Genomic DNA, 19,965 nt, shown 5'->3' on the forward strand with positions numbered 1-19,965 from the left:
TCGGGACACAAAACCACAGAAAGCCAAGCTCCAATCCTGTTTCTTATGCGACATCTAGTCACCTCTCTCTCTCCCTTTATGTGCATATATACATAAATACATTTTTATGTACAAAATTTTTGCACTCACCATGTATAGTGTAAATACGGGTTTATAAAAGGACACCAGAGCTTTGCATTACTTGCTACAGTTTTATGGAATGGGATGACAAAAGAGAGCATCCAAAATACAGGTGTGGTACCTAAGATCAGGAATTTTTTTCTGTCTTTTCGTATGGACTGAGAAACACTGGTACAGAAACACTTAAAATAATCCCCATTTTTTTCCCTCATTCTGATTTTTCAGGCCCACACCCCAGTGCCACATGCTGGAACAGCCCCGCTTTCTAAGGAAGTCCTGAGCAAACCATGCAGCACCTGAACCTGGTGGCCTTTCCACCAAACCTGGTGGCCTTCCCACCAAACCAGGACCTGCCTGCTCCTGTCACCGGCAGTGAGAAGACCCCGGTAGCCCCAAACTACCCAGAATGAAGACGCTGGACCAGCTCAAAGCAACCATGAGGGCTCTTTCTAGGTATGCAAATGAAGCAAAAGATGACTGCTGATTTAGATTATTAAGGGGAAAAAATAGCTGCTTTGATTATGTTAACTAAGCCCTTCCTCATTGTTTCCTCCCCTCACAAGCTCTCTGACTCATGCAAATCAAGGCGATGACAAGGGGAAAAGGGCTGGAAACTCCGTCTGGCTCCCTCAGCTGAATGCCAAATAAAAAGCAAGGAGAAAACTATCAGCCATGCTGGATTTTTATATGATTATGTCATAGGTGGTGTTTGTATGGTGTGAGAATGGGCCACACAATAAGAATCCAAGTATATAGATACAGCCAGCTTAGCTCTCTCCCATTGGCAAAATCCCAAAGGCGTAGCAATAGGGAAGCTGCTGCAGTAATGCACAGTATGGCCCAGGTGCTGATAGGAAGGTCCCTTGACTACAGCATTCAATGGTTTTTGATAAGTAAACCTAGCAAACTTCTGCCTATCAGCATTTCTATTTTATTTTCAAAATAATGCTCAGTTAGAATTATAGAGGAAGTGTTTACATAGTAATATGATTACAGCAACAAAAGGAAGGCTTGGAAAGCACCTAAAGATGACCACAAGATCAGCTTCTGGCTCTTAAACAAACCTAGACTACTGCTGGGAAATCTAGATTGCGATTTGTCCAACCTGGTTTTACCAACTTCTGACAGGGGACATTCCCCAGCCCCCCTGAATAGTCCATTCAAGTGTTAGATTTCTCTTATAGTAAGAAATTAATTCCTACCACTGAATTTTCATCTTCTGCAAACTAAGTCAGTGCTCTATTCCCAGCAGATACGAAGAACAAGCAGGTACCAATCCCATCACAAGAAGCCTGCTGCTATCCCCTTGTTTGAAATGATTTGTGCTAAGTACCTGAGCAAAGCTGTGTGGGAGAGGGCTTCAGCAAAAATAAAATAAAATAAAATAAAATAAAATAAAATAAAATAAAATAAAATAAAATAAAATAAAAAAATAAAAAGTTTTTATATCTTTATACGTCCTCTGTTATTTTCTTTTTGATAATAGGCTGTGCTCACCTTAGTCTTCCTCTTATTGCTAATGTATTCATAGGATTTTTTTCTGCTGTTTGTTCCCACCTGCCTCAGCACATCAGCTATGGCTTCATATAACCAGAATGAGACCAAGTTTTGGCCATGCTGCCTGCTGATACTACCCAGCACCGATGGGATTTGTTCCACTGCACTGCCCCACGTGCCGTAAGCACTTTCTACTAACCTCTGTGTACTGCTGAACCACGTTTTCGGGAGTTGGCCCAAGGAAGACATAGAAGTCAAGGATCCCTCCAATGGTGCGGAAAGTTAAGGATGGGTTTGGACTCAGAGAAACATCTGAAAGGGAAAAACAGATTCTCAGGACAAATTAACTCTGCATCATGAGGTGTAAGGATGCTCTCCTCTCCTCTCCTCTGTGCCTCAATGCGTCCCCTAAGCAGAGGTAGATACACATGCAAGTCACTACCTGGTGTGATCAGATGAGCACCCAGGCCAGCTGGCCAGTCCTCCTGTAATCTGCATCTTCTGATGGGCACGGTGCAGCAATAAATCACAGCAACCCACACAGATTAGAGTGCCCAGATTCATTTGTCTCAGTTTCATTTATATAAAAAGGAACCGCAAGCTTGTGTTTAGGGTTCCTCGATGCTATTTTAATCTTCTTATTGGAAGTCATTGCCTGCCAGGGGAAACTGATTTTATAGACTGAGTGAAGATTCCCCTTTTCTGAAATTATACTATTGGATTAACACAGTAAGGTGACCATGGCAACGCACAAAACTACTCTCCACAGACAGAATATAGGACTAACCTAAATTGATTTGATTCAGTTATGCCAATCCCAGAGGAAATTTCTTCCACCTTCTCCTTTCCCTGTACGTGCATCTGTTTTTTAAAAAATTAATCATATATTTTCCCTGAAAATACCCTACCTTGTTTAACAGTCATTCTGTTGAAACCCCTTTGAAAACTTCATAGCAATTACTGAACACTCACTTATGCAACAGTTACATTTTTACTGCACTGAAAAAGTAATCAGTAAAACAGCTTTTTTTAATATTTACTGATTTACTGCCTTTCTATATGCAATCAGTCAGGGAATTTGTATGTCCTCCTACCTTGTGCATTGGAGTTCAGAAGGAGAACACCGTGGGCATTGGAGTCATCCTCTACGCACATGTAGAAAGGGTGAACTCCGTAGAGATTGGCATTTGGCTGAAACATAAACAGCGTGTTAAGTATGGCTTGATTTTGCCTTTTTTTTCATATTTTTTGTCAGCTAGGTACATATGCAAAGACAACAAAATATATTAATTCACAGTTAGAGACTTGTTTTGAATGGTTGAGGATTTTTTCATCTAAACTTGTGTGAATTCAAATTGATAGAACAGGAGTTGTTTTTGCTGCTTCGACGCAGTGCTTCTTATTAGCCAGTCTTAACCAAAACCTCCATATTTTGCCAAAACCTCCAAAATGGCAAAGGTAAGACGTGTTTTGCCAGCTAAAATAGACTCATCAAGCACTGGCCCCAGTTTTGCCAAACATTTAATAAGTCCTGCTGAAGGCCAGCTTGTTCGGATGAGCAGGAATCAATCTGCATGTGAGATTAAATGCTTTCCTGACTCAGATATACAAAACATTCCTTTTCTGACAACTACAGCAGCGTGAGAAAGCCTCTAATAAGTATCCAAATCACCTCAAAATGACTTATGATTTTGTTTTTCAATTAAAACTTACGACACCTACAAAACACGTGGCATTCGGTCTTTGCCATCACTTCCCATCAGCAGTGTTACCCCACCAAGAGAGGTGCCCCCTCGGGTGCCTCACCACCCCCTCTTTGTGGCACAAGCTCAGGGCAAAGCCCTGCCCGAAGTGAGTTACCGTGGGTGCCTGATCCCTGCTGTACATGCCATAGGTAACAAAGTCCATGCTGTGTTTGAAGGACACGTGCTCATGTTCGCCAAACCCGTACACCGAGGTGGATGGCACAGCAGTTGTAATCTGCAGGTACTGGTTGGAGAAAAACAGATCAACCAGGGGACTGTCCCACCTGTGACAAACAGAGGGAGACATAGTTAGCTTGCTCATCTTTGGTGTGCATCATTTGAAGCTGACGTCCAGCTACTTATACTCTTCCTGTATTTTGGAGAGTAACAATATTAAAAAGTGGTGAGCTTTATGCAAGCTTCTGATATACTTAAGCTAACACACACTAAATTCATCTTGCAATGGCTGCAGACATCTCAGCTCCTTACACAATAAAACGCATCGGTATAATTTTGAAAAGAATGACTAAAATAAGAGAAGACACTATCTAAAATCCTATTACCAAAATAAGTCATCGCTTGTGCTATTTCTATGACAACCAACAGGGCAGGCTAAAAATTGTTATTACGCAGTGGGGTTCAGAATGCTTAATGAGAACAACAGATATTTGGTTGTTCCCAGTTTTTACTTTTTAATGCTTTGGATCAGGACTCAAACACTTTTGTTACCCCCACTTTATGCAGGCACCTAGCCCAGCAGAGTGACACCTCCCTCCTGACTGCTTGCACGGGATGTTTGTATTGCAATGGCTCTTCCCTCACCTCTCTCACCAGTTTAATGCTTTTATTTCTATTGAATCATCTGTGGACACAGGCTCACATTTTAATTAGGTGTTACATTCTGTTTCCTATCTCTAGTGCTATAATGAGCTGCAAGCTAGATGGGGGAGAACACAGTCAAGCTGTGGAGAAGTGTTTCATTAATGGTGCTGTGTATGCCATGAGTACCACATTTAGATAGCACCCTCTCGAGCCTTGTTTAACCATGAATTTGTTACAGCTAATTAAAATAAATGAGCCGAAGCCATAGAGCATAGAAGAGGCATAACTCTCCTTTTAATGGTCTTTTGTCAATGATTTTGACAAAATTAAATGGTTGATCAAATTAACCAGTAAATCGGAGCAGCGGAGGACGTGCAGGGCCGGTGGGGGAGCAGCGCTGCCCCTGGCTGCCACCAGCACCCCGGAGTGGCCGGCAGGGCTGGGAGGAAGAGCTGGGAGGAAAGGTTGGAAGGAAGCGGTGGGAGGGCTGGGAGGAAGGGCTGGAAGCCCACCAGAGCCTGGGCATCCCTGCTCTACCCGTGAGGAAGCAAGGACCTGCTCACAGGGATGCGAGGAGTGGTCCACGGCACCCTCCTGCCTCCATGTGCAACAGGCAGGCACAATCCATCCCTGCAGTGCCCTTCCTAGACCAGCCCTAAATCATACCCATGATCTGAAGGGTGTGTGCCTTTTAGAAAAGTCTATTTGGCCTCTTTTGAGAAGCAGGAAAAGTAATAATTTGTATTTAACTCGCAATTCGGTTGTTTGGCAGCAGCAACTCTCTCTCCCAACATCTCCCCCACCTACACGCAGCACTGAATAAGGTTGTTTTCTTACAGGAAGGCTAATGCACCCAAAATACCAAAATATCCCTGAGAGTCAGGCCCAGCCCTTGGCAAACAGAGGCTGCTGTGCTGTGGAGCTGCACGCCTGTCCGAAGGAGCTCCGTCACGTCACGTAGCTCCGCTCTGTGCCACGGCTCCGAGCAGACCGCAGGGTTATGCAAAAAGCAAAGGATGCCAGAGGGGAAGTGCTTTGGGAAGAGCTTAAATATCTGTCCTAACTCATTGAGCACTCTCCATGATGTCTGTTCGGAGGACATGAGGCTTTGTACGTCCCTGGCACCCACGTTACAGCACTGACATTTCCCATCATGAGCACAATTAGCGTTACCATGGCATTAAAAGTGCTCCTTCCACTCGGCCAGTCCCTCCTGCCCAGGAGGAGCACCAGGGTGCTGAAAAACCACAGCCCTGGGAGCAGACTGTCTGCCCCACTGAGTCCTGAAATGGCACCGAGAAATCCTTTTACACCCTGTGCACTCCCCTGGGGCACTGTCAGGAGCTCAGCTTCTGCACAGCATCCCTCTCAGCTGTGCCATGCTGCCAGCCACTGCTCTCCACCAGTGTGGTCCTTCTGCAGACCACAGCTCGATGGAGCAGCCACAAGCTAGATACAGCATTAATGATGACATTAAAAGCAGAGGTAATGGCTCTCTCTTCTTTTCTGGGCACCACTATGTCTCCTCCATCTGAAAAAGAGCATGGACAGATTTTCCCCTGGCACCTCCTTCTGCCTCCAGTCCCGAGCTGCTGCCCTCGGGCTCTGCAATGCACAGCGGTGAGCTATTCACTACGTGTTTTGTTGGCAAAGAGAAATCGTTTAAATGAAAAAAACAATGTCTGTCATTCCTCAAACACTTGGAGACAATAAAAGGAAATGTTATATTTCTCCCACCTCCCCGCCTGCTGGTTTTAAGCAGATAGAAGGAACGCAACAGGAGGGAGCATAAAATGACACCGCGTGTGCAGGAATTTGCATGGTTCTCCTCCAGCAGCCTTGCAAACCGTAACAGCGCTGTGATGGACAACAGAAAGGATCCTAAAATCTAAAAAAAAAAACTCTAAAAGCACAGCTGAGAGGTTGTTCACTGTCAGAAATGTAACCCCCACCAGCAGTTAAAGGTGGCCAAGCCCCTGCAGACGAAAATCCGTGAGAGGTGATAGCTGCACTCAGGCTCTCTGCGGGAAATCCAAGCCCTGCGGTGAGCCTCTGTGGTGGGAACCATCCTGCCCGCAGAAACATCAGCTGGGTGCCTGCCACCTCTGCCTGCTCGCTGCTGACCCGTCCTGTAAGCCTGACTGATAAAAGCCGGGGTTTTCCCCCAAACACTGTGTGCTATGCTTAAAGGTAAAGCTGGCTCTTTTTTTTAACCTCATCAGTTAAAAAAAAAAAAAAAAAAAACATTGATTCAAGACTGGAAAAGTCTGTAAAAATTAAAATTTCTGGCTGGCACAAGTGCCACATCCAGCAGTCACCCCTCGGGCCAGCAGGACAAACGGTAATGGCAGCAGAGCAGGGAGGCAGTTTTAAGGAGGATGGGCAGGCAGGTAGGTAAAATCCCCTGCCCATGTTGATGACTAACATCTTCATGATGTTTGAGGAGGATGACTAAAAGACAATGGTTTTCAGAAGTGCAATCATCAGTCCTTTGTGATCTGAACCGCAGCAGATGATTTGCCTGGCTGAAGGATTTCACTGTGCTCAAGTTTTCAGAGCACTGACTCTCGCTGCCGAGAGCGAGCAGCTGCTGGCACACACGGAGAGGTCACATAAAACTCCCAGAGAGAGGATACTTGGGACAAACATACACTGCTTCATTAGGACATGCAGAACACATTATTTGAACATTTAAAATCATTTTAAGTTGGGCCAGGGTTTGTTTGCTTGTTTGTTTGTTCTTCCTGCTTTTTGCAATGAACCCCAGAGAAGAGAGCTCACTGCTTTAGGGTGTGAACACCCCCTCCTGCTCACTGGCTTGGAGAAAATGTCCTCTCTAGCATCTGCTTTTCTTGGCCTCCAAACCCTTTGGAAGCCACAGCCTTAAAAAAAAAGAACACCCAATATCTTATCTGTGTGTAATTCAGGTGGAAACTTCACACGTCTATCGGAAAAGCAGACCTCACCCTGCCAGAAGAGCTCAGTGACCTTAATGACTGAGAAGCGCAGGCCCTGCGTTCAGATGCCTGGCCCTGGCTCACCTGGCTGCTAGGCAGCACCAGCTCAGGAGCCCAGTTCTCCCCTATTTTTCATTGCACTCATATTTCTGAAAAATGTTTCCACTGTCTCACAACAGCCAGCCTGCTTATTAAGGTCTTGGGGAAACCCCAGACACTGCAGGCCTGTGCAAGGTATGCCAAGAATAATTTTTGATATGTTTTTCTTACTTTTCAGGTGATCTAATAAATAGGGGGAGAAAGTTCTTGCCAGCAACGTATTTTCCACAAACCTTTTTTTTTTTTTTTTTTTTTTTTTTTTTTTTTTAAATGAATTGCAGGGTATATTTATAGCTGTTGACATAGTTTTGCTCTACTTCTACTGAATTCATCGTCATGGTATCAGAGCATCTCCTATAAGTGGCTGGATATATAATGCTTCATTTTTGTACTGAAAAACACTTGAATAAGTAATATAGCTACAATACATCTCAGCTACGTAACATAAATCTTAATGATTAGAAGACTAAAATAATGGCTCTTGTAAACCAGGAGCAAGCCCAAGCTACCCATGATCCACACAATTTTCTCCTGTTGCTTTCAGCAAAACCGCAGTTTAAGACAATAGCACTATAAATCATTCTAATAGCCGTGCCTATGTAAAAACATCTTCATGGTAAGTGGCATCTGTGCTTTCTACCACAATCAATAAAAAAAGGCAGCTGAACTCTGCAGCAGCCTTTTTGGAAATGAAGGGAAACCTTGATTAGATTTTTGTTATTTGTGCCATGTCCTCCCAGTAGCAAATGAGGTATTCCTAACTCTTAATAGAGAGAAAAGAGCATTTATCTGGCTTGGGAAAAATGCTGTCTTCCATTATTCATATGACATCATGAGGAAAAGTTGTTTGGAGAACGGATATTAAAGTGGAGAATCAAATCAATAGCCCATCCTTCTGCAGCCTGTCTCTGACAATGGCCCATGCCAGGTATCGCAGAGGAAAGAATAAGATGTCACTCAGAGACAGCCCTGCAATAATCTGTTTATGGAGGAAGTTTCTGGCTGTTTTCATAGAATTAGCTTATGTTGTGAGACAGGGAGACAAAAATATTTTTTTTGTAGAGATGATTTTTTTATTATGCACGAATACTCATCCTGCTAAACCTCCCATGTCAGCACTGCCCTGGGGCAGTGAGTCCCACAGAGTAATCACACACTGCAAAATTTGTATGCCTTTGTTATCTTTTGCTGTTTTAAAACAAACGGTTCCCAGCCTCTTACTCTCTGTTCTTAAGGAAATCTGAGCTTTCTTTAAGCCTTCATACCTCCTGCTACCTTTTCCAGGTGGTTGCTGCTGTTAATGGGCCAATTTGCCAAAACAGCTCTTCTCCTAGTACTATCGGAGCAGGGAGAGGTTCCCTTCCCTCCAGCCTCGACTGCTCCATAAGTTTGGGAATTTCAACTCCAGGGCAGGAGACACAGCTCCAGTCCTTGTCCCTTGTGTTCGAGATCTAAGACTTGGAGCCTTCAATAGGCTGCAGGCTTGGGACACATCCTCAGTAAGATGGAAAACACCTGGCATCTGCATGGGACTGGGTGCCATCCAACCCCACTAGCAGACCTGGCACCTCTTCCCTCTGGTGGATTCAGATTGTTCCTGACACAGGAAGGACCTGCCTTGGCCCCCACTGAAAGAGTAGGGGGGAAAAAGATGGGCAGGATATGATAGGACAGAGAAAATGAAAATGGTGGATGAGAAGGAGAGAGGCAAGAGGGAGGAAAGCCAAGAGGCATTGCCAGGAGGAGAAATGGAGACAGCCCAAGAGCTGCCCACCAGCAGCTGCTGGTCCCAGAGCCCCCAGCAGCACCTGGATCATTTCCCTGCGTGATCCCATCTGATCTTCACCCCGTGCAGGCAAAGAGGAGCCTGTCCCCTGATTATCTTGGCGCAAGCTGAAAATGTAGTGGAACTTGGCCTTTTGTTCCTGATCCTGACTCCACATGAGGTTTGCAATCAGCTTCTAATGGTTATTCCCTGACATAATTCATTCCTCTCCCCCCTCATTGTGAATACACGGCCCTGGATTTATCCTGCCCTCCTCAAGCCGGCGCTCAGGTGGTTCAGCTATTGCGAGGGCTCTTTGCACATGGCTGGGAGAAAGGCCTGTAAATCAATATTCAGGGATATCTGCAGACTCCAGGACTCCACTGCTCTCCCCTGCAATGCTGTGGACATGATAATAAATCACTCCTCACAAGGAGGAGGCTGCGTGTGCACAAATGGCAGAGCTGGGATGGGCTTTTACATCAGGCAGACAGAGCAGGAGCTTGCCACCAGCTGTATCTGTCCTGTTGTCCCACAGCTCCTGTGTCTGCAGCACAGAATTATAGAACCATCCAGGCTGGAGAAGACCTTTAAGATCACCAATTCCAACATAAACCTGACTTAACGAGTCTCATCGCTAAACCATGTCCCTTAGTGCCACATCCACATCTCTTAAATATCTCCAGGGACTGGGACTCCACCACTTCCCTGGGCAGCCTGTTCCAGTGCTTGACCAATGCTCCATGAAGAATTTTTTCCTAATGTCTGATCTAAACCTCCCAATGCAACTTGAGAACATTTCTTTGCATCCTATCCTTGTTACCTGAGAGAAGAGACAGACATCCTCCTTGCTACAAGCTCCTTTCAGGGGGTTGTAGTGAGCAATGAGGTCTCCCCTCAGCCTCCTTTCCTACAAACTAAACAACCCCAATCCCCTCAGCTGCTCCTCATAACTCATTTTCTCATCTCTTCACCACTTTTGTACCTTTTCTCTGCACACACTTGAGCAACTCAGTATCCTCAGGTGACCACAAGCACACAGGCTAGAGACTGTACTACGGCAAGGAGGGCAGACAAATGCACGTGTGGATTTTCAAAGAACAACCCCAAACTGCTCAGAACAGACTGCTTCCACCTGGATTATACCCACAATGAGGGAATTTAGCGTTTGTGTTTTTTCTTTTAGTGGGTCATCCAACAGTGCAAAACTGTTGGTAGGAGACAAAGAGTATGAGGAAAAGAAGGTGTCTGAGCACTTGGGATTGCTTTACAGTGGAAAGCCTTTTCAGAGATGTTAGGCAGGTCCAGCAAGGCGCCTGGGCCTGGCTGTTATTTTCCAGTCAACTCTGTGGTGTGCAGCTGTCAAAAGGGCCTCGTTTGTCCACTTGGATTAAGGATTGATTCAGCCGCTTGTTGAGATGGAAAGACCATGTCTGCTGGCTTCTTAAAATAGGAAAACAAACTCCCCTGGGCCTCAGGCCCAGCCCTGGCCCACCACAGAGCCTGTCATTGGGCAGAGGGGGCTGAGCCAGCAGCCAAATGGGCTCAAGTGGCCCTCAGGCCAGGCGGTACAACCTGCCCCCTAATCTGAAAGATTTCCATCCACACAGTTCCTCTGATGGCTAAATTAGCCACCAGTCAGGATGTGGTGGCGTTGCTGCATTTGCTTGCTCTGACAGGACGGACGGATGGACAGACAAGCCAACGAAATGGAGGCATTTCTGCTCCTCGCACTGGGATTTTAACTCCAAGCATAATTCAGCTGTGAGAGGAACTGCTCCCTGCCGGGGTGTGATGCTTCAGTCTATACGCACCGGCTGTGCCATTTGACATGAAATAAAAAACCCCAGGAGCACAAAATTTCCCTTTCTCTAGGCAAAATCCTCCGTCTCTCTGCTGATGAGGATGTTTTATTAGCAGCACTACCACTGCTCAGAGGCAAAAAACCCACTGACCGTGCCCAGTATTCACCCCAATTCCTTATTTCTGAGCCCTAGAGAGCCCAGAGCCAGCTCTGGGGGCACAAGGGGCCCCACATGCATAGGATCACCCTGTGTTTGCTTCGCAGAGAGCCCTTCCCTTATCTGGGATGTCCCAGATTTGAGGATGCCCTGACCGACCAAGGCCAAACTGTCGAGTTTGGGGTCAAGATAAGGACTGAGCTAGCTGCCAGCATTTCTCACTATGCAGGCACCTCCTCCCTCAGCAAGCCAATTAACAAGCCTCTGCAAAAAATCTCTCATTACAAAGAGAAGAAAATTGGGCCTTTAACTTAAGCCCACAGTTTTCACAAAGCTGTTAAGTCTAACGAGGAATTAAATTATTTTTTGTTATCGGGCAATGCATAATACATTCATTTACAATAGCCCGCAAAAAGAAAACTTTACAGAATTGGCTGTGACACCTCAAAAAAGAGACACCACAAGACTGAAATTTAAAAGGACAGATAGCTAATTAAAAACCCAGTGCAGTGGTTCCATCTGCAGTCTCACACCATCTCAGAGGCTGCATTGCCTTACTTGTATCACACGTCTTAAGCCATCCTTACATTTCATGGAAAGATAATGCTTATATTTTTAGTCTGTTTAACAAAGAGCTGGAAAAAAAATACATCTGACTTGCTTTTTTTCACATTTTGGGGGTTAAAATTTCTAATGCATAAAATGAACGGCTTGGATTACAATGACCTGCTGGGAATGCACCTTGCAAATGCTACATCTGCACTTGAAAGGGGTGCAACACTAACAGAGCTGGTGTCAGGGTCCCAAGGTCACAAGAGGTGGGTGTAATCAGGAGATTCACCTCAAAATGTGCTGCTGATCTAGATTAAAATGCTAATACAGTCACAACCACAGCCTCCTGTGGGCAGTGCACACTTTGTGTTGTTTTTTTTTCTTCTTTCTTTCTTTTTTTTTTTTTTTTCTCTCAAGGCCCTGATGCGAACGGTACCCATATTATAATATTCTGTGCATCTCCTCTGCCCGCCTGAGTGATGCAGTGGTAACCCTCAGCAGCATGTAACACTGTCATTTATCACTGCAGATGGCTGAAGGCTGCTGCCAACACTGCACCACAGCATCCCCAAACACAACTGATACCTCTATGAGGACATAGGGAGCCTCACTTCCCAAAAACTCTCTTGCTAAGTAGCATTACACACTAGAGACAGGTTGGTGGAAGGTGAGAAAATGAGAAACCTGGTGGTATGTACTGGTGGGGGGAGCTTGTGCTGAGGTTAAGTGTATACCAGTACCAGTTTGAAAAGTACCAGTACCAGTACCAGCTTTTCTCACAGAACGATGAGCTAGACCCACAAATGCTGTTCCCTGCTCCCATTGAAACCAATGGAAGCTGAAGGCCCCTGTGGTTTTGAGCTTTACTTTCCCAGACCTACATCTGGAAGAGTGGCAAGAGAGTTGGTGCTCAATTTCTGGTGTATTACAACATCCCAAATTTCATAAAATGGTGCTTCAGTGCTTTCATAAGCTGAGAATACCAATGCCTAAAGCTGTGTACCCAAAAACTGCAGTCTCAAAACTTATTTGATAAGAAACTGAATAATCTTTTCTGCATGTGTGTGGATAATTTCTCATTACACAGGCAAATACTCGTATTAATAATGAGAGTTTTCTAGGAAAAAACGTAAATCTGGATTTATGCTGTTTTGTGCTTGAGCCTTCTCAAACAAAATGACATACAGTAAAGCAGTAGGAAACAGTGCTTGCTCCATCACTCTTATTTTCTCCAAAAAACAATGCTCATAACATCTTGTACTCACAGCACTGTGCCGGTGCTCTTCCTCTTGATCCTGAAATGTGAGGCATCATCTGTGAACTCAACATCGTAGCTGGTGTCCTCGGCGGCCACCCCTGGGGAGTCAATCTTGAGGGGTACCTCGAAGCGCTCTCTGTTGGGGTCGTAGACCTAAGCCAAGGTGAGAGGGGGCCCGGGCAGGTTAGCTGGCTTGCTAGCGTGCATGGCTTTCTTTAAATGACTTTCCATTCCCCAAAATACTCACTTTAAACCTCAGCCTGTCTTTCGTCTGGAACTCCACATCTATGACAACAGGAGAAATGTCACTTCCAAACAGCGACAGCTGGCTGCGCTTGTTCAGCGTTACCCTGAAACAGAAACACGCCTCAGTTTCAGTGTCAGGAAACAACTCAGCTATTCTACATCAATTCTTAAAACAAAACAAAACAAAACAAAAACAGTCAAATCATTGATTTATCAAGAGAAATAAACTGAGGTTATTCCTCCATTTGCTAAGACCTTCTCCTCATCCTGGAGGTGGTGGTTGGCTGCTGGTTCCAGCAGGAGCCCGAGCTGCCAGCCGGGAGCAGCGGTGTGGGTGGCACAGTGCTCAGCCATCCCAGCCGCAGCACTGGCACCTTCCCCTCTTTCTGATTAATGGCTTATCACCTATACAGAGTCCAGTAGCACATGGTAATGTTTATTTCATCCAGCTTTAAGGCTAAAAATTAGACGACTAAATCTCATATGGTTGACTTAGCTCTTCTTGCCATTAATGGGAGAAATACCTGGTTTATGTGCACTGGTGGTGTGGGGTGAGCAGCTCAGTGCAGAACCCCAATTGTACAGGGCTTAGCAAAACACACCCACCAGCCTTTCCACCAGCCTTTCCATTATAATAAGAAACACATGGTTTTCAAAGCCAGCTTACCTCCAGCCTTTAGCTGTCTTCTCCGCGTTCCCGCCCAGGGAATATCCGTAGGGGCTGTCCTCAGGGAAGAAGCACCAGGGCGCATTGGGGACGTCGGTGGTACACCAGGTGCAGCCCCGCGCCTCGCAGCTCTCCTGGGAAGCGCCGGGCTGGGGGTGGCAGTCCACCCGCCGCTGCACCGCCACGGCCCCGCTGCACTGCTCTGAGCTGGAGCCATGGCACTGGCCTAGGGCTGCACGGGGGGGAAAGCAGTCAGAGACCACAGAAAACCATACAGAAACAAGCGATGCAATCTGCTTTGGTTATACTTTTTTTTTTGATAATTTCTTTTTCCTCATTTTGGGGCCAACGCCACAATTCTTTTGACTGAGATGACCTCAGGACAGTATGCCTACTCATGACTGAAACCAGAGGAGCCGCTTTCTTTTCCATGCCAACACAGCATGGTCTCTATTGTTCAGTGCTCAGAGCTTCAGGTATTCAGCTGAAGCATGACCAACTTGAACTACTCAGAAATACTCACGGAAAGTTAACTAGCGAGCTACCGAAACTGCTGGTGAGGTGTCACATCCGACGTTCTCTGTGTGCTTATTCTTTGCCATGGTTTTCACAGAGGTTATGTATGTATACACAGTTATAAATATGTAAAATATTTATAGTTTACTGGTCTAGTGGGACATGTCTCTGCCCATGGCAGAGGGGTTGGAACTGGGTGGTCTTTAAGGTCCCTTCCAACCCAAACCATTCCATGATTCTATGATATACGTAATTATAAAAATGTTGATTACATATATGTTTGTATTAGGCTTCATTTATATAAATGAATATATAAATTATATACATGCATTCTATAAATGCTACGTGTGTGTATTATTAGTACTTTGTATTAACATTCCTTGACTTAATACAGTAATATAGCAAAATATCTTCCCTTACGGTAAAGGTAAGTTGTTGGTAGGACAAGAAAAGGGACAGATCAGTCGTTCACAGAACCAAAACCCCTTAATGAGGTGCTCGGCCCTCTCCTGCCCCCAGCTGCTGGTCCAGCCCTGCTGCCCCTACACGCAGGGAGCCTGCCGAGAATGGGCTCTGCAGGGCCGGCTGCCTTCGGTGCTGGCAGAATACCCCAGGGTCCTGGGGAGAGCAGGCACATGGCTGCTTACTTATTTTGAAGTGTAAATTGTAGTCGTTACAGCAGTACTCAAAGATTAAATCTACTTGGAAGATAATTACTCTTTTCCATAAAATGACAATCACCTGCTTTAAACGTTTTATTTTATGCGGACTGGTGGGTACTTGGCAGCTTAAAACATGATTGCTGATGCAGTTGGGACTTCTCCCCGTAAAGAAGTTTACAAGCAGATGTGCACAAGCAATAATTCTGGATAGTGGAAAAAAATAAAAGCATAAAACTGCAAATTTGTTAGGAATTTGCATCCTCTGGTGCTACTGGAGTTTAGCTCCAAGTAGAAGATGGGAATGCACGGAAACAGGAGCTGAACACTGGCTCCGTTTATCTTTTTAGAGAAATAGTCTCATCCCCACAGCCTGGTGCAACTAACTCAGCCTCACATCACCTGCTACAGGTGGGAATAGCACAAATCCAGTGGACCTTCACCAGCTGGCAGCTTGGCTGCCCCCTCTGTCGCCACCCTTGGGTGGGCTGGCTGCTTTCTGCCCAGCATTCACCCCTCAGCGCACATCCCTCCCATAGGGCAGCCCGGAATTCTGCCCCCCTTGTTCCATCCAAAGCACAAAAGGAGCATCAACACCCCTCAGCAATCCCTAGGTGACTTATCTGTGCAGTAAAAATCAACAAGTAGTCATCAACAACTGAATTAAACACTTTAGCCAGGGCTGAGGTAGCAAACCCTCTCCTTTTCATACTGTGCCCCTGAGGAAGATGAAGGAAAGTCACGCAGCTTGCAAGTCCCGTGGAAGTGGCTGCCAGGCCTTTGCACACTGTGCCCTGACTGTTCCTGCTTATCGAGGGAGAGATGGAAAGATTTCAAAGGCTTCCCATGGCCATCTGGGTGCTGAGGTCCTCAAACCTGTGCAACCACAGGGGCTGAAGAAAATCATACTACAAACGCCACCTCTGCTGTCCAACCCATAGCTCCTGTGGCCAGAAGCACTGCTCTGTCTTGCATTTACTAGCTAACATCTGGGTGGGTGAAACACCAAATAGAGTAAAACTATCACATTTAGCTGCCTTTTTTTTTTTTTTTTCTTTTCTAATAGAAATGAAATGCAGCATCAATGTCTTCATTACTGCAATCAGAGAATGTGACCGAACATACCCGAGCAGATTATTAACAGGAGACTTTTATCAACTTATTTCTATAATGAAATGCTTTCAAAATACTTCATAAAGACATTGTGAAGGAAGAAGCTAGTTCAAAGGAAAAAGATGCCCCTGCAGAGACCGAGAATACACTTCTTTTTTTCTCCTCATCACCTGAATGAAGTTTAAGTTTTCTAGGGAATTTTGAAACCAAACAGGGCTGAGCAGCTGAACAGGGCTGCAACCTCCTTCTGTAATAGTGCAGGGCTCCTTCTGTAATAGTGCAAATGGGACAGCAGCAAGTGGAAATATATATTTAATTTTAAAGCCTCTGCATCGCTTTCACTGCTTTTATGGTCCGTGTTTGCGTTTCATCTTCTACATATATTTGCAAATGAGCAGCTGAATTTAGTAGCAACTATGACTATCCGCTCCTTTTTCATGATAATTTCCATGGGATCAGGAACTAAAAAGAGGCAGCTTGAAAGATATCAGTGAAAAAGTATCCCCACTGTTGTTTTTTCTTTTTAAATCTTGACTTAAATTTTGTGAAATTAGGTTAGAAAATGCTGCGAAAAGGTGTAAGCAAGGAATTAAATCAATACCATGCTCCTTTTAGTATTCGTCTTTACATTTTGGGTTCACCTACACATTTGCAAGGTACTTGCTGCAGAGATTCCTTCTTCCTTTATCTGGCAACTTAGAGGGAGAATAAACCTGATTCCTATTATTAGGCTCTGGTGTATGTGGGTACAAGCCACAGAAAACAGATCAGCACCACTTAACTTTCAGCAGCTGGTCTGGGATCTCTCTCTTACCAAGCCAACCCTGTTGTCTTCCCATAAAATCACACCAGGTGGAGTTAAGCCCATGCTCTCTCCCTTTCCATGTGAGAAGAGGACCTCCTGCTCTCATAGCTCTTCTACTGTTACCAAACCTAGCTCTTGCTTTGGAAGACTATGACAAAACAGGAATACCAGACATTTACCTGCCAGCACAGCGGCCAAGAGCCAGAGACTCCTGGTTCTCTCCATGGTTCACGGCTGATTTCTGTGCGCAGCCTGTAGCCTTTTATACCAGGCAGAGCTGCGATAAGGATCCCTTCAGATTATTAATGCCATTGCCAATATTTTATCAAAGCTAATTCAATAAACTCATGCTGTTATAACACATGACCTTGCCTGTATTTAAGAACATATCTCAGCAGATAAGACAGGGCTAGTGACTGATTTGTCCACAAACTTTGATAAACATCTGAGTCCCAGTCCCAAGACTTTTCTCAGGATTCTTATAAAAAGCCATTTACCCGAGACTCCCTTCATTTTTTAAACAAATATCTTCAGAGTCCTGTGCTTACCTTTTTCTGATCCATCTTTTGTCACATATATAATTTTATACTAAAAATGAAAAGTTTGGAGAAAAGCAGATGAAGAAATCTCCATTAAAACAAGACACTGGTACTGTGACCTTTACAAAATGACAATTTTCCTCCAATTATTTGATGGCAAGAACTTCCAGAGTACCTCCGTGTTGTACAGTAAGATTCGTTTTTAGGTGGGATGTCTTCCTGAAGGAAAAAAAAAATCTTTCTATACACACAATTCTCTAACAGTCAGATTGGTGCCAACCACAAGACAGCTCATAAAACAAAATGTCTGTGTTTTCAAGCATTGCCAGAGAGAAGCATCTGCAAGTCAGACTGTTGCAACAACAGCCCCTCGCCATATGGTCCACGAAGGCAGAACAGCCTGACAGCAAGTAGAAGTCTCTTAGGTGTGTAAGGACTTTTTTTGCAGTTGAAAAACACAACATTCATGTGAATCTTACACCGTAACAAACTACCTAGGGTTCCCAGATGGCAGCCTCCGAAAGCCTCCGAAAAGTGTTAAGATGGCAGCCTCCGAAAGTGTTAAGCTCCGAAGCCACGGGTCACCAAGCTGCTGGCCTCATTTGTGCCTCGGCAGAGGGTGGCCTTCACCTGGCTGGCCAGGGCACCCCGCAGCAGGCAGGCACAGCCTCTCGCAGGTGAATCTACTCTCCATTTGCTCCAAGTACTGCTGTGGTCCCAAATCACGTTGCGCACTCATGCACCCTTTAAATCCCCTGAAAGTATGATAGATAAACTGTAGCGATACCAATTAGTGCATATTTTAACTCCCAACCTGTACGTTGCCTAACAATACACATCATTTCTGATTTCTGCTGAAACTTGAGCTAAATGAGACTTCACCTCACAAGCAGCATGCATTTTCATCTGCTTTCAAGCTGAGCTGGGGAGGAAATAATTTCTCGAAGATGAGTAAGAGGCATCAGGGCTTTTCTTTGCTTGACACTGCATGTAACAAGGTAAGAGATGTGATCTCCTGAGAACAGGAGCCATCTGCTGCATTTCAGCTAGTATGAGGGAATCCTACTAGGGTTCCTAAGTACTATCAAAGCAGCAGTAATGCCTAACTAGCAGACAGAAGTGGGGTACCAGAACAACCTATGGGCTGCATTACTCAGCAAGCAATTCTACTGCACTACGTAAAATTGTGCGGTTTACACCTGGGGCCTTTGCAAGTGAAGTGAATTCTTACCCAGGAACTATGATTAAAAAAAAAAAAAAGTCAAAGAGAAATAGTTCACATTCACATCTTTATTTGTTGCCTATATAAGCTATAATTTACAGTCTTGTATTTTTTTGGGGGGGAACAAACAACAACAAAAAAAACATCAAAAAAACTTCAACATCCAAGCACTGTGTCTGAATCTACATAAAATTTTAAAATTTGCAGAATTTACAAATTAATATTCAGAGCAGTTGGCTAAATTATACATCCTCCCTCAATATCCACACTCTAAGAGCTTTAAAAGTCGTACAGGCACATGATAAGATATTTTCTTTATACAACCATCTATTTACATAGCTTTTTCCAATACACGTGGTTCAGTTCTCAAAGTAACTGCCAAGGCTTGCAAAACAGTGTATTTAAAATACATTTAGCAGCATATAAAATTAGATAAAAAGGAAAAAAAACATTTTTGCTTTAAAAAAAAGAAAATGAGATGATAGAAACAAATCCATAAGAAAAATAGATTAAGATATATTTCTGTCGTGACATTACAAACATCTAGTCATTACAGAACATAGGCAGAACACTAATAAAACATACCAAGTTATGAGCATTTTAGTTCTAGTCCTGAGCACAGAGCATACGTAGCTGCACAACTTTGGTCAACGAGGATTATATGCTAACATTAACACAGATCATATAGCATTTGCTGTTAGCGGGACACAGTCACATCAGAAGGATCTGTCACTAACAGCTTCCTGCCATCTTTTATTCTCTCCGCTTCCCTAACAACAGTGTAAGTGACCTTTAAAATCCTGAAACGTCTGTCATAATCAAAGGCTTATTAATAGGAAGTCAGCATTCCTGTGCTACCCTAAAAACGCAACACAGCTGATCACAATTGTGAGTGAAATACAGCAGAGCACTTTTCTTTTAAATATATTCCCGGTTATAATTTTAAGATGGTTTCCAGTTAAACCACAAGTGTTACTTACGCACACAAACTCAGCCATTATATATAGACATATGTACGTGATCACTGAGATACAAGAATGCTACCTTTTATTCTTAAATACAGTACGTGTTTTAAGGACAGCAGGTCTGGTAGAAGAGTTCACACTGATTTTTCAGTTCATTCCAGTCATCACCATTTACTTAACAGGCATGCAGAAAACTGCATAGAGTGCACCTCAAATTCTTTTTTTTTTTTTCTTTTTTTTCCCCCCCCCACCATCTCAGTTACTGGCAAGATCTTCACTTGCATCTCCTGTATCTGAGATCTGTCCGTCTATCACATTTCGAGCTTTCCAGATCCTCACAGTCCGGTCACTGAAAAACAAAACCAAATCAAAACAGTATTAGACAGTATTAGAGTTAAATAATTACTATGGATAATTTCAGAAGGGGGAAAAACTTTTTTTTTTTTTTCAAAATCAG

General features: G+C 44.3%; 2 protein-coding genes across 11 annotated transcripts in view; both read right to left on the reverse strand.

Moving 5' to 3' along the window:
- Nucleotides 1-17,102, reverse strand: part of LOC311442313 (sucrase-isomaltase, intestinal-like) — a 55,248-nt gene extending 38,146 nt beyond the window's left edge. For both annotated transcript variants that reach the window (XM_084531375.1, XM_084531376.1), the window contains exons 1-7: nt 16,962-17,102; nt 13,690-13,921; nt 13,024-13,126; nt 12,784-12,929; nt 3,478-3,646; nt 2,712-2,808; nt 1,817-1,929 (exon numbers count right to left, since the gene is read on the reverse strand). In XM_084531375.1, coding sequence (XP_084387501.1) covers nt 1,817-1,929; nt 2,712-2,808; nt 3,478-3,646; nt 12,784-12,929; nt 13,024-13,126; nt 13,690-13,921; nt 16,962-17,007 — 906 coding nt within the window. In that variant the 5' untranslated portion in view covers nt 17,008-17,102. The remainder of the gene's footprint in view (nt 1-1,816; nt 1,930-2,711; nt 2,809-3,477; nt 3,647-12,783; nt 12,930-13,023; nt 13,127-13,689; nt 13,922-16,961) is intronic.
- Nucleotides 17,103-18,596: 1,494 nt separating this feature from the next.
- Nucleotides 18,597-19,965, reverse strand: part of KIF21A (kinesin family member 21A) — an 89,151-nt gene continuing 87,782 nt past the window's right edge. For all 9 annotated transcript variants that reach the window (XM_084531395.1, XM_084531394.1, XM_084531400.1 and 6 more), the window contains one exon: nt 18,597-19,857. In XM_084531395.1, coding sequence (XP_084387521.1) covers nt 19,764-19,857 — 94 coding nt within the window. In that variant the 3' untranslated portion in view covers nt 18,597-19,763. The remainder of the gene's footprint in view (nt 19,858-19,965) is intronic.

Source organism: Aythya ferina (genome assembly GCF_964211825.1).
Source record: "Aythya ferina genome assembly, chromosome: 1".
Taxonomy (NCBI): Eukaryota; Metazoa; Chordata; class Aves; order Anseriformes; family Anatidae; genus Aythya; species Aythya ferina.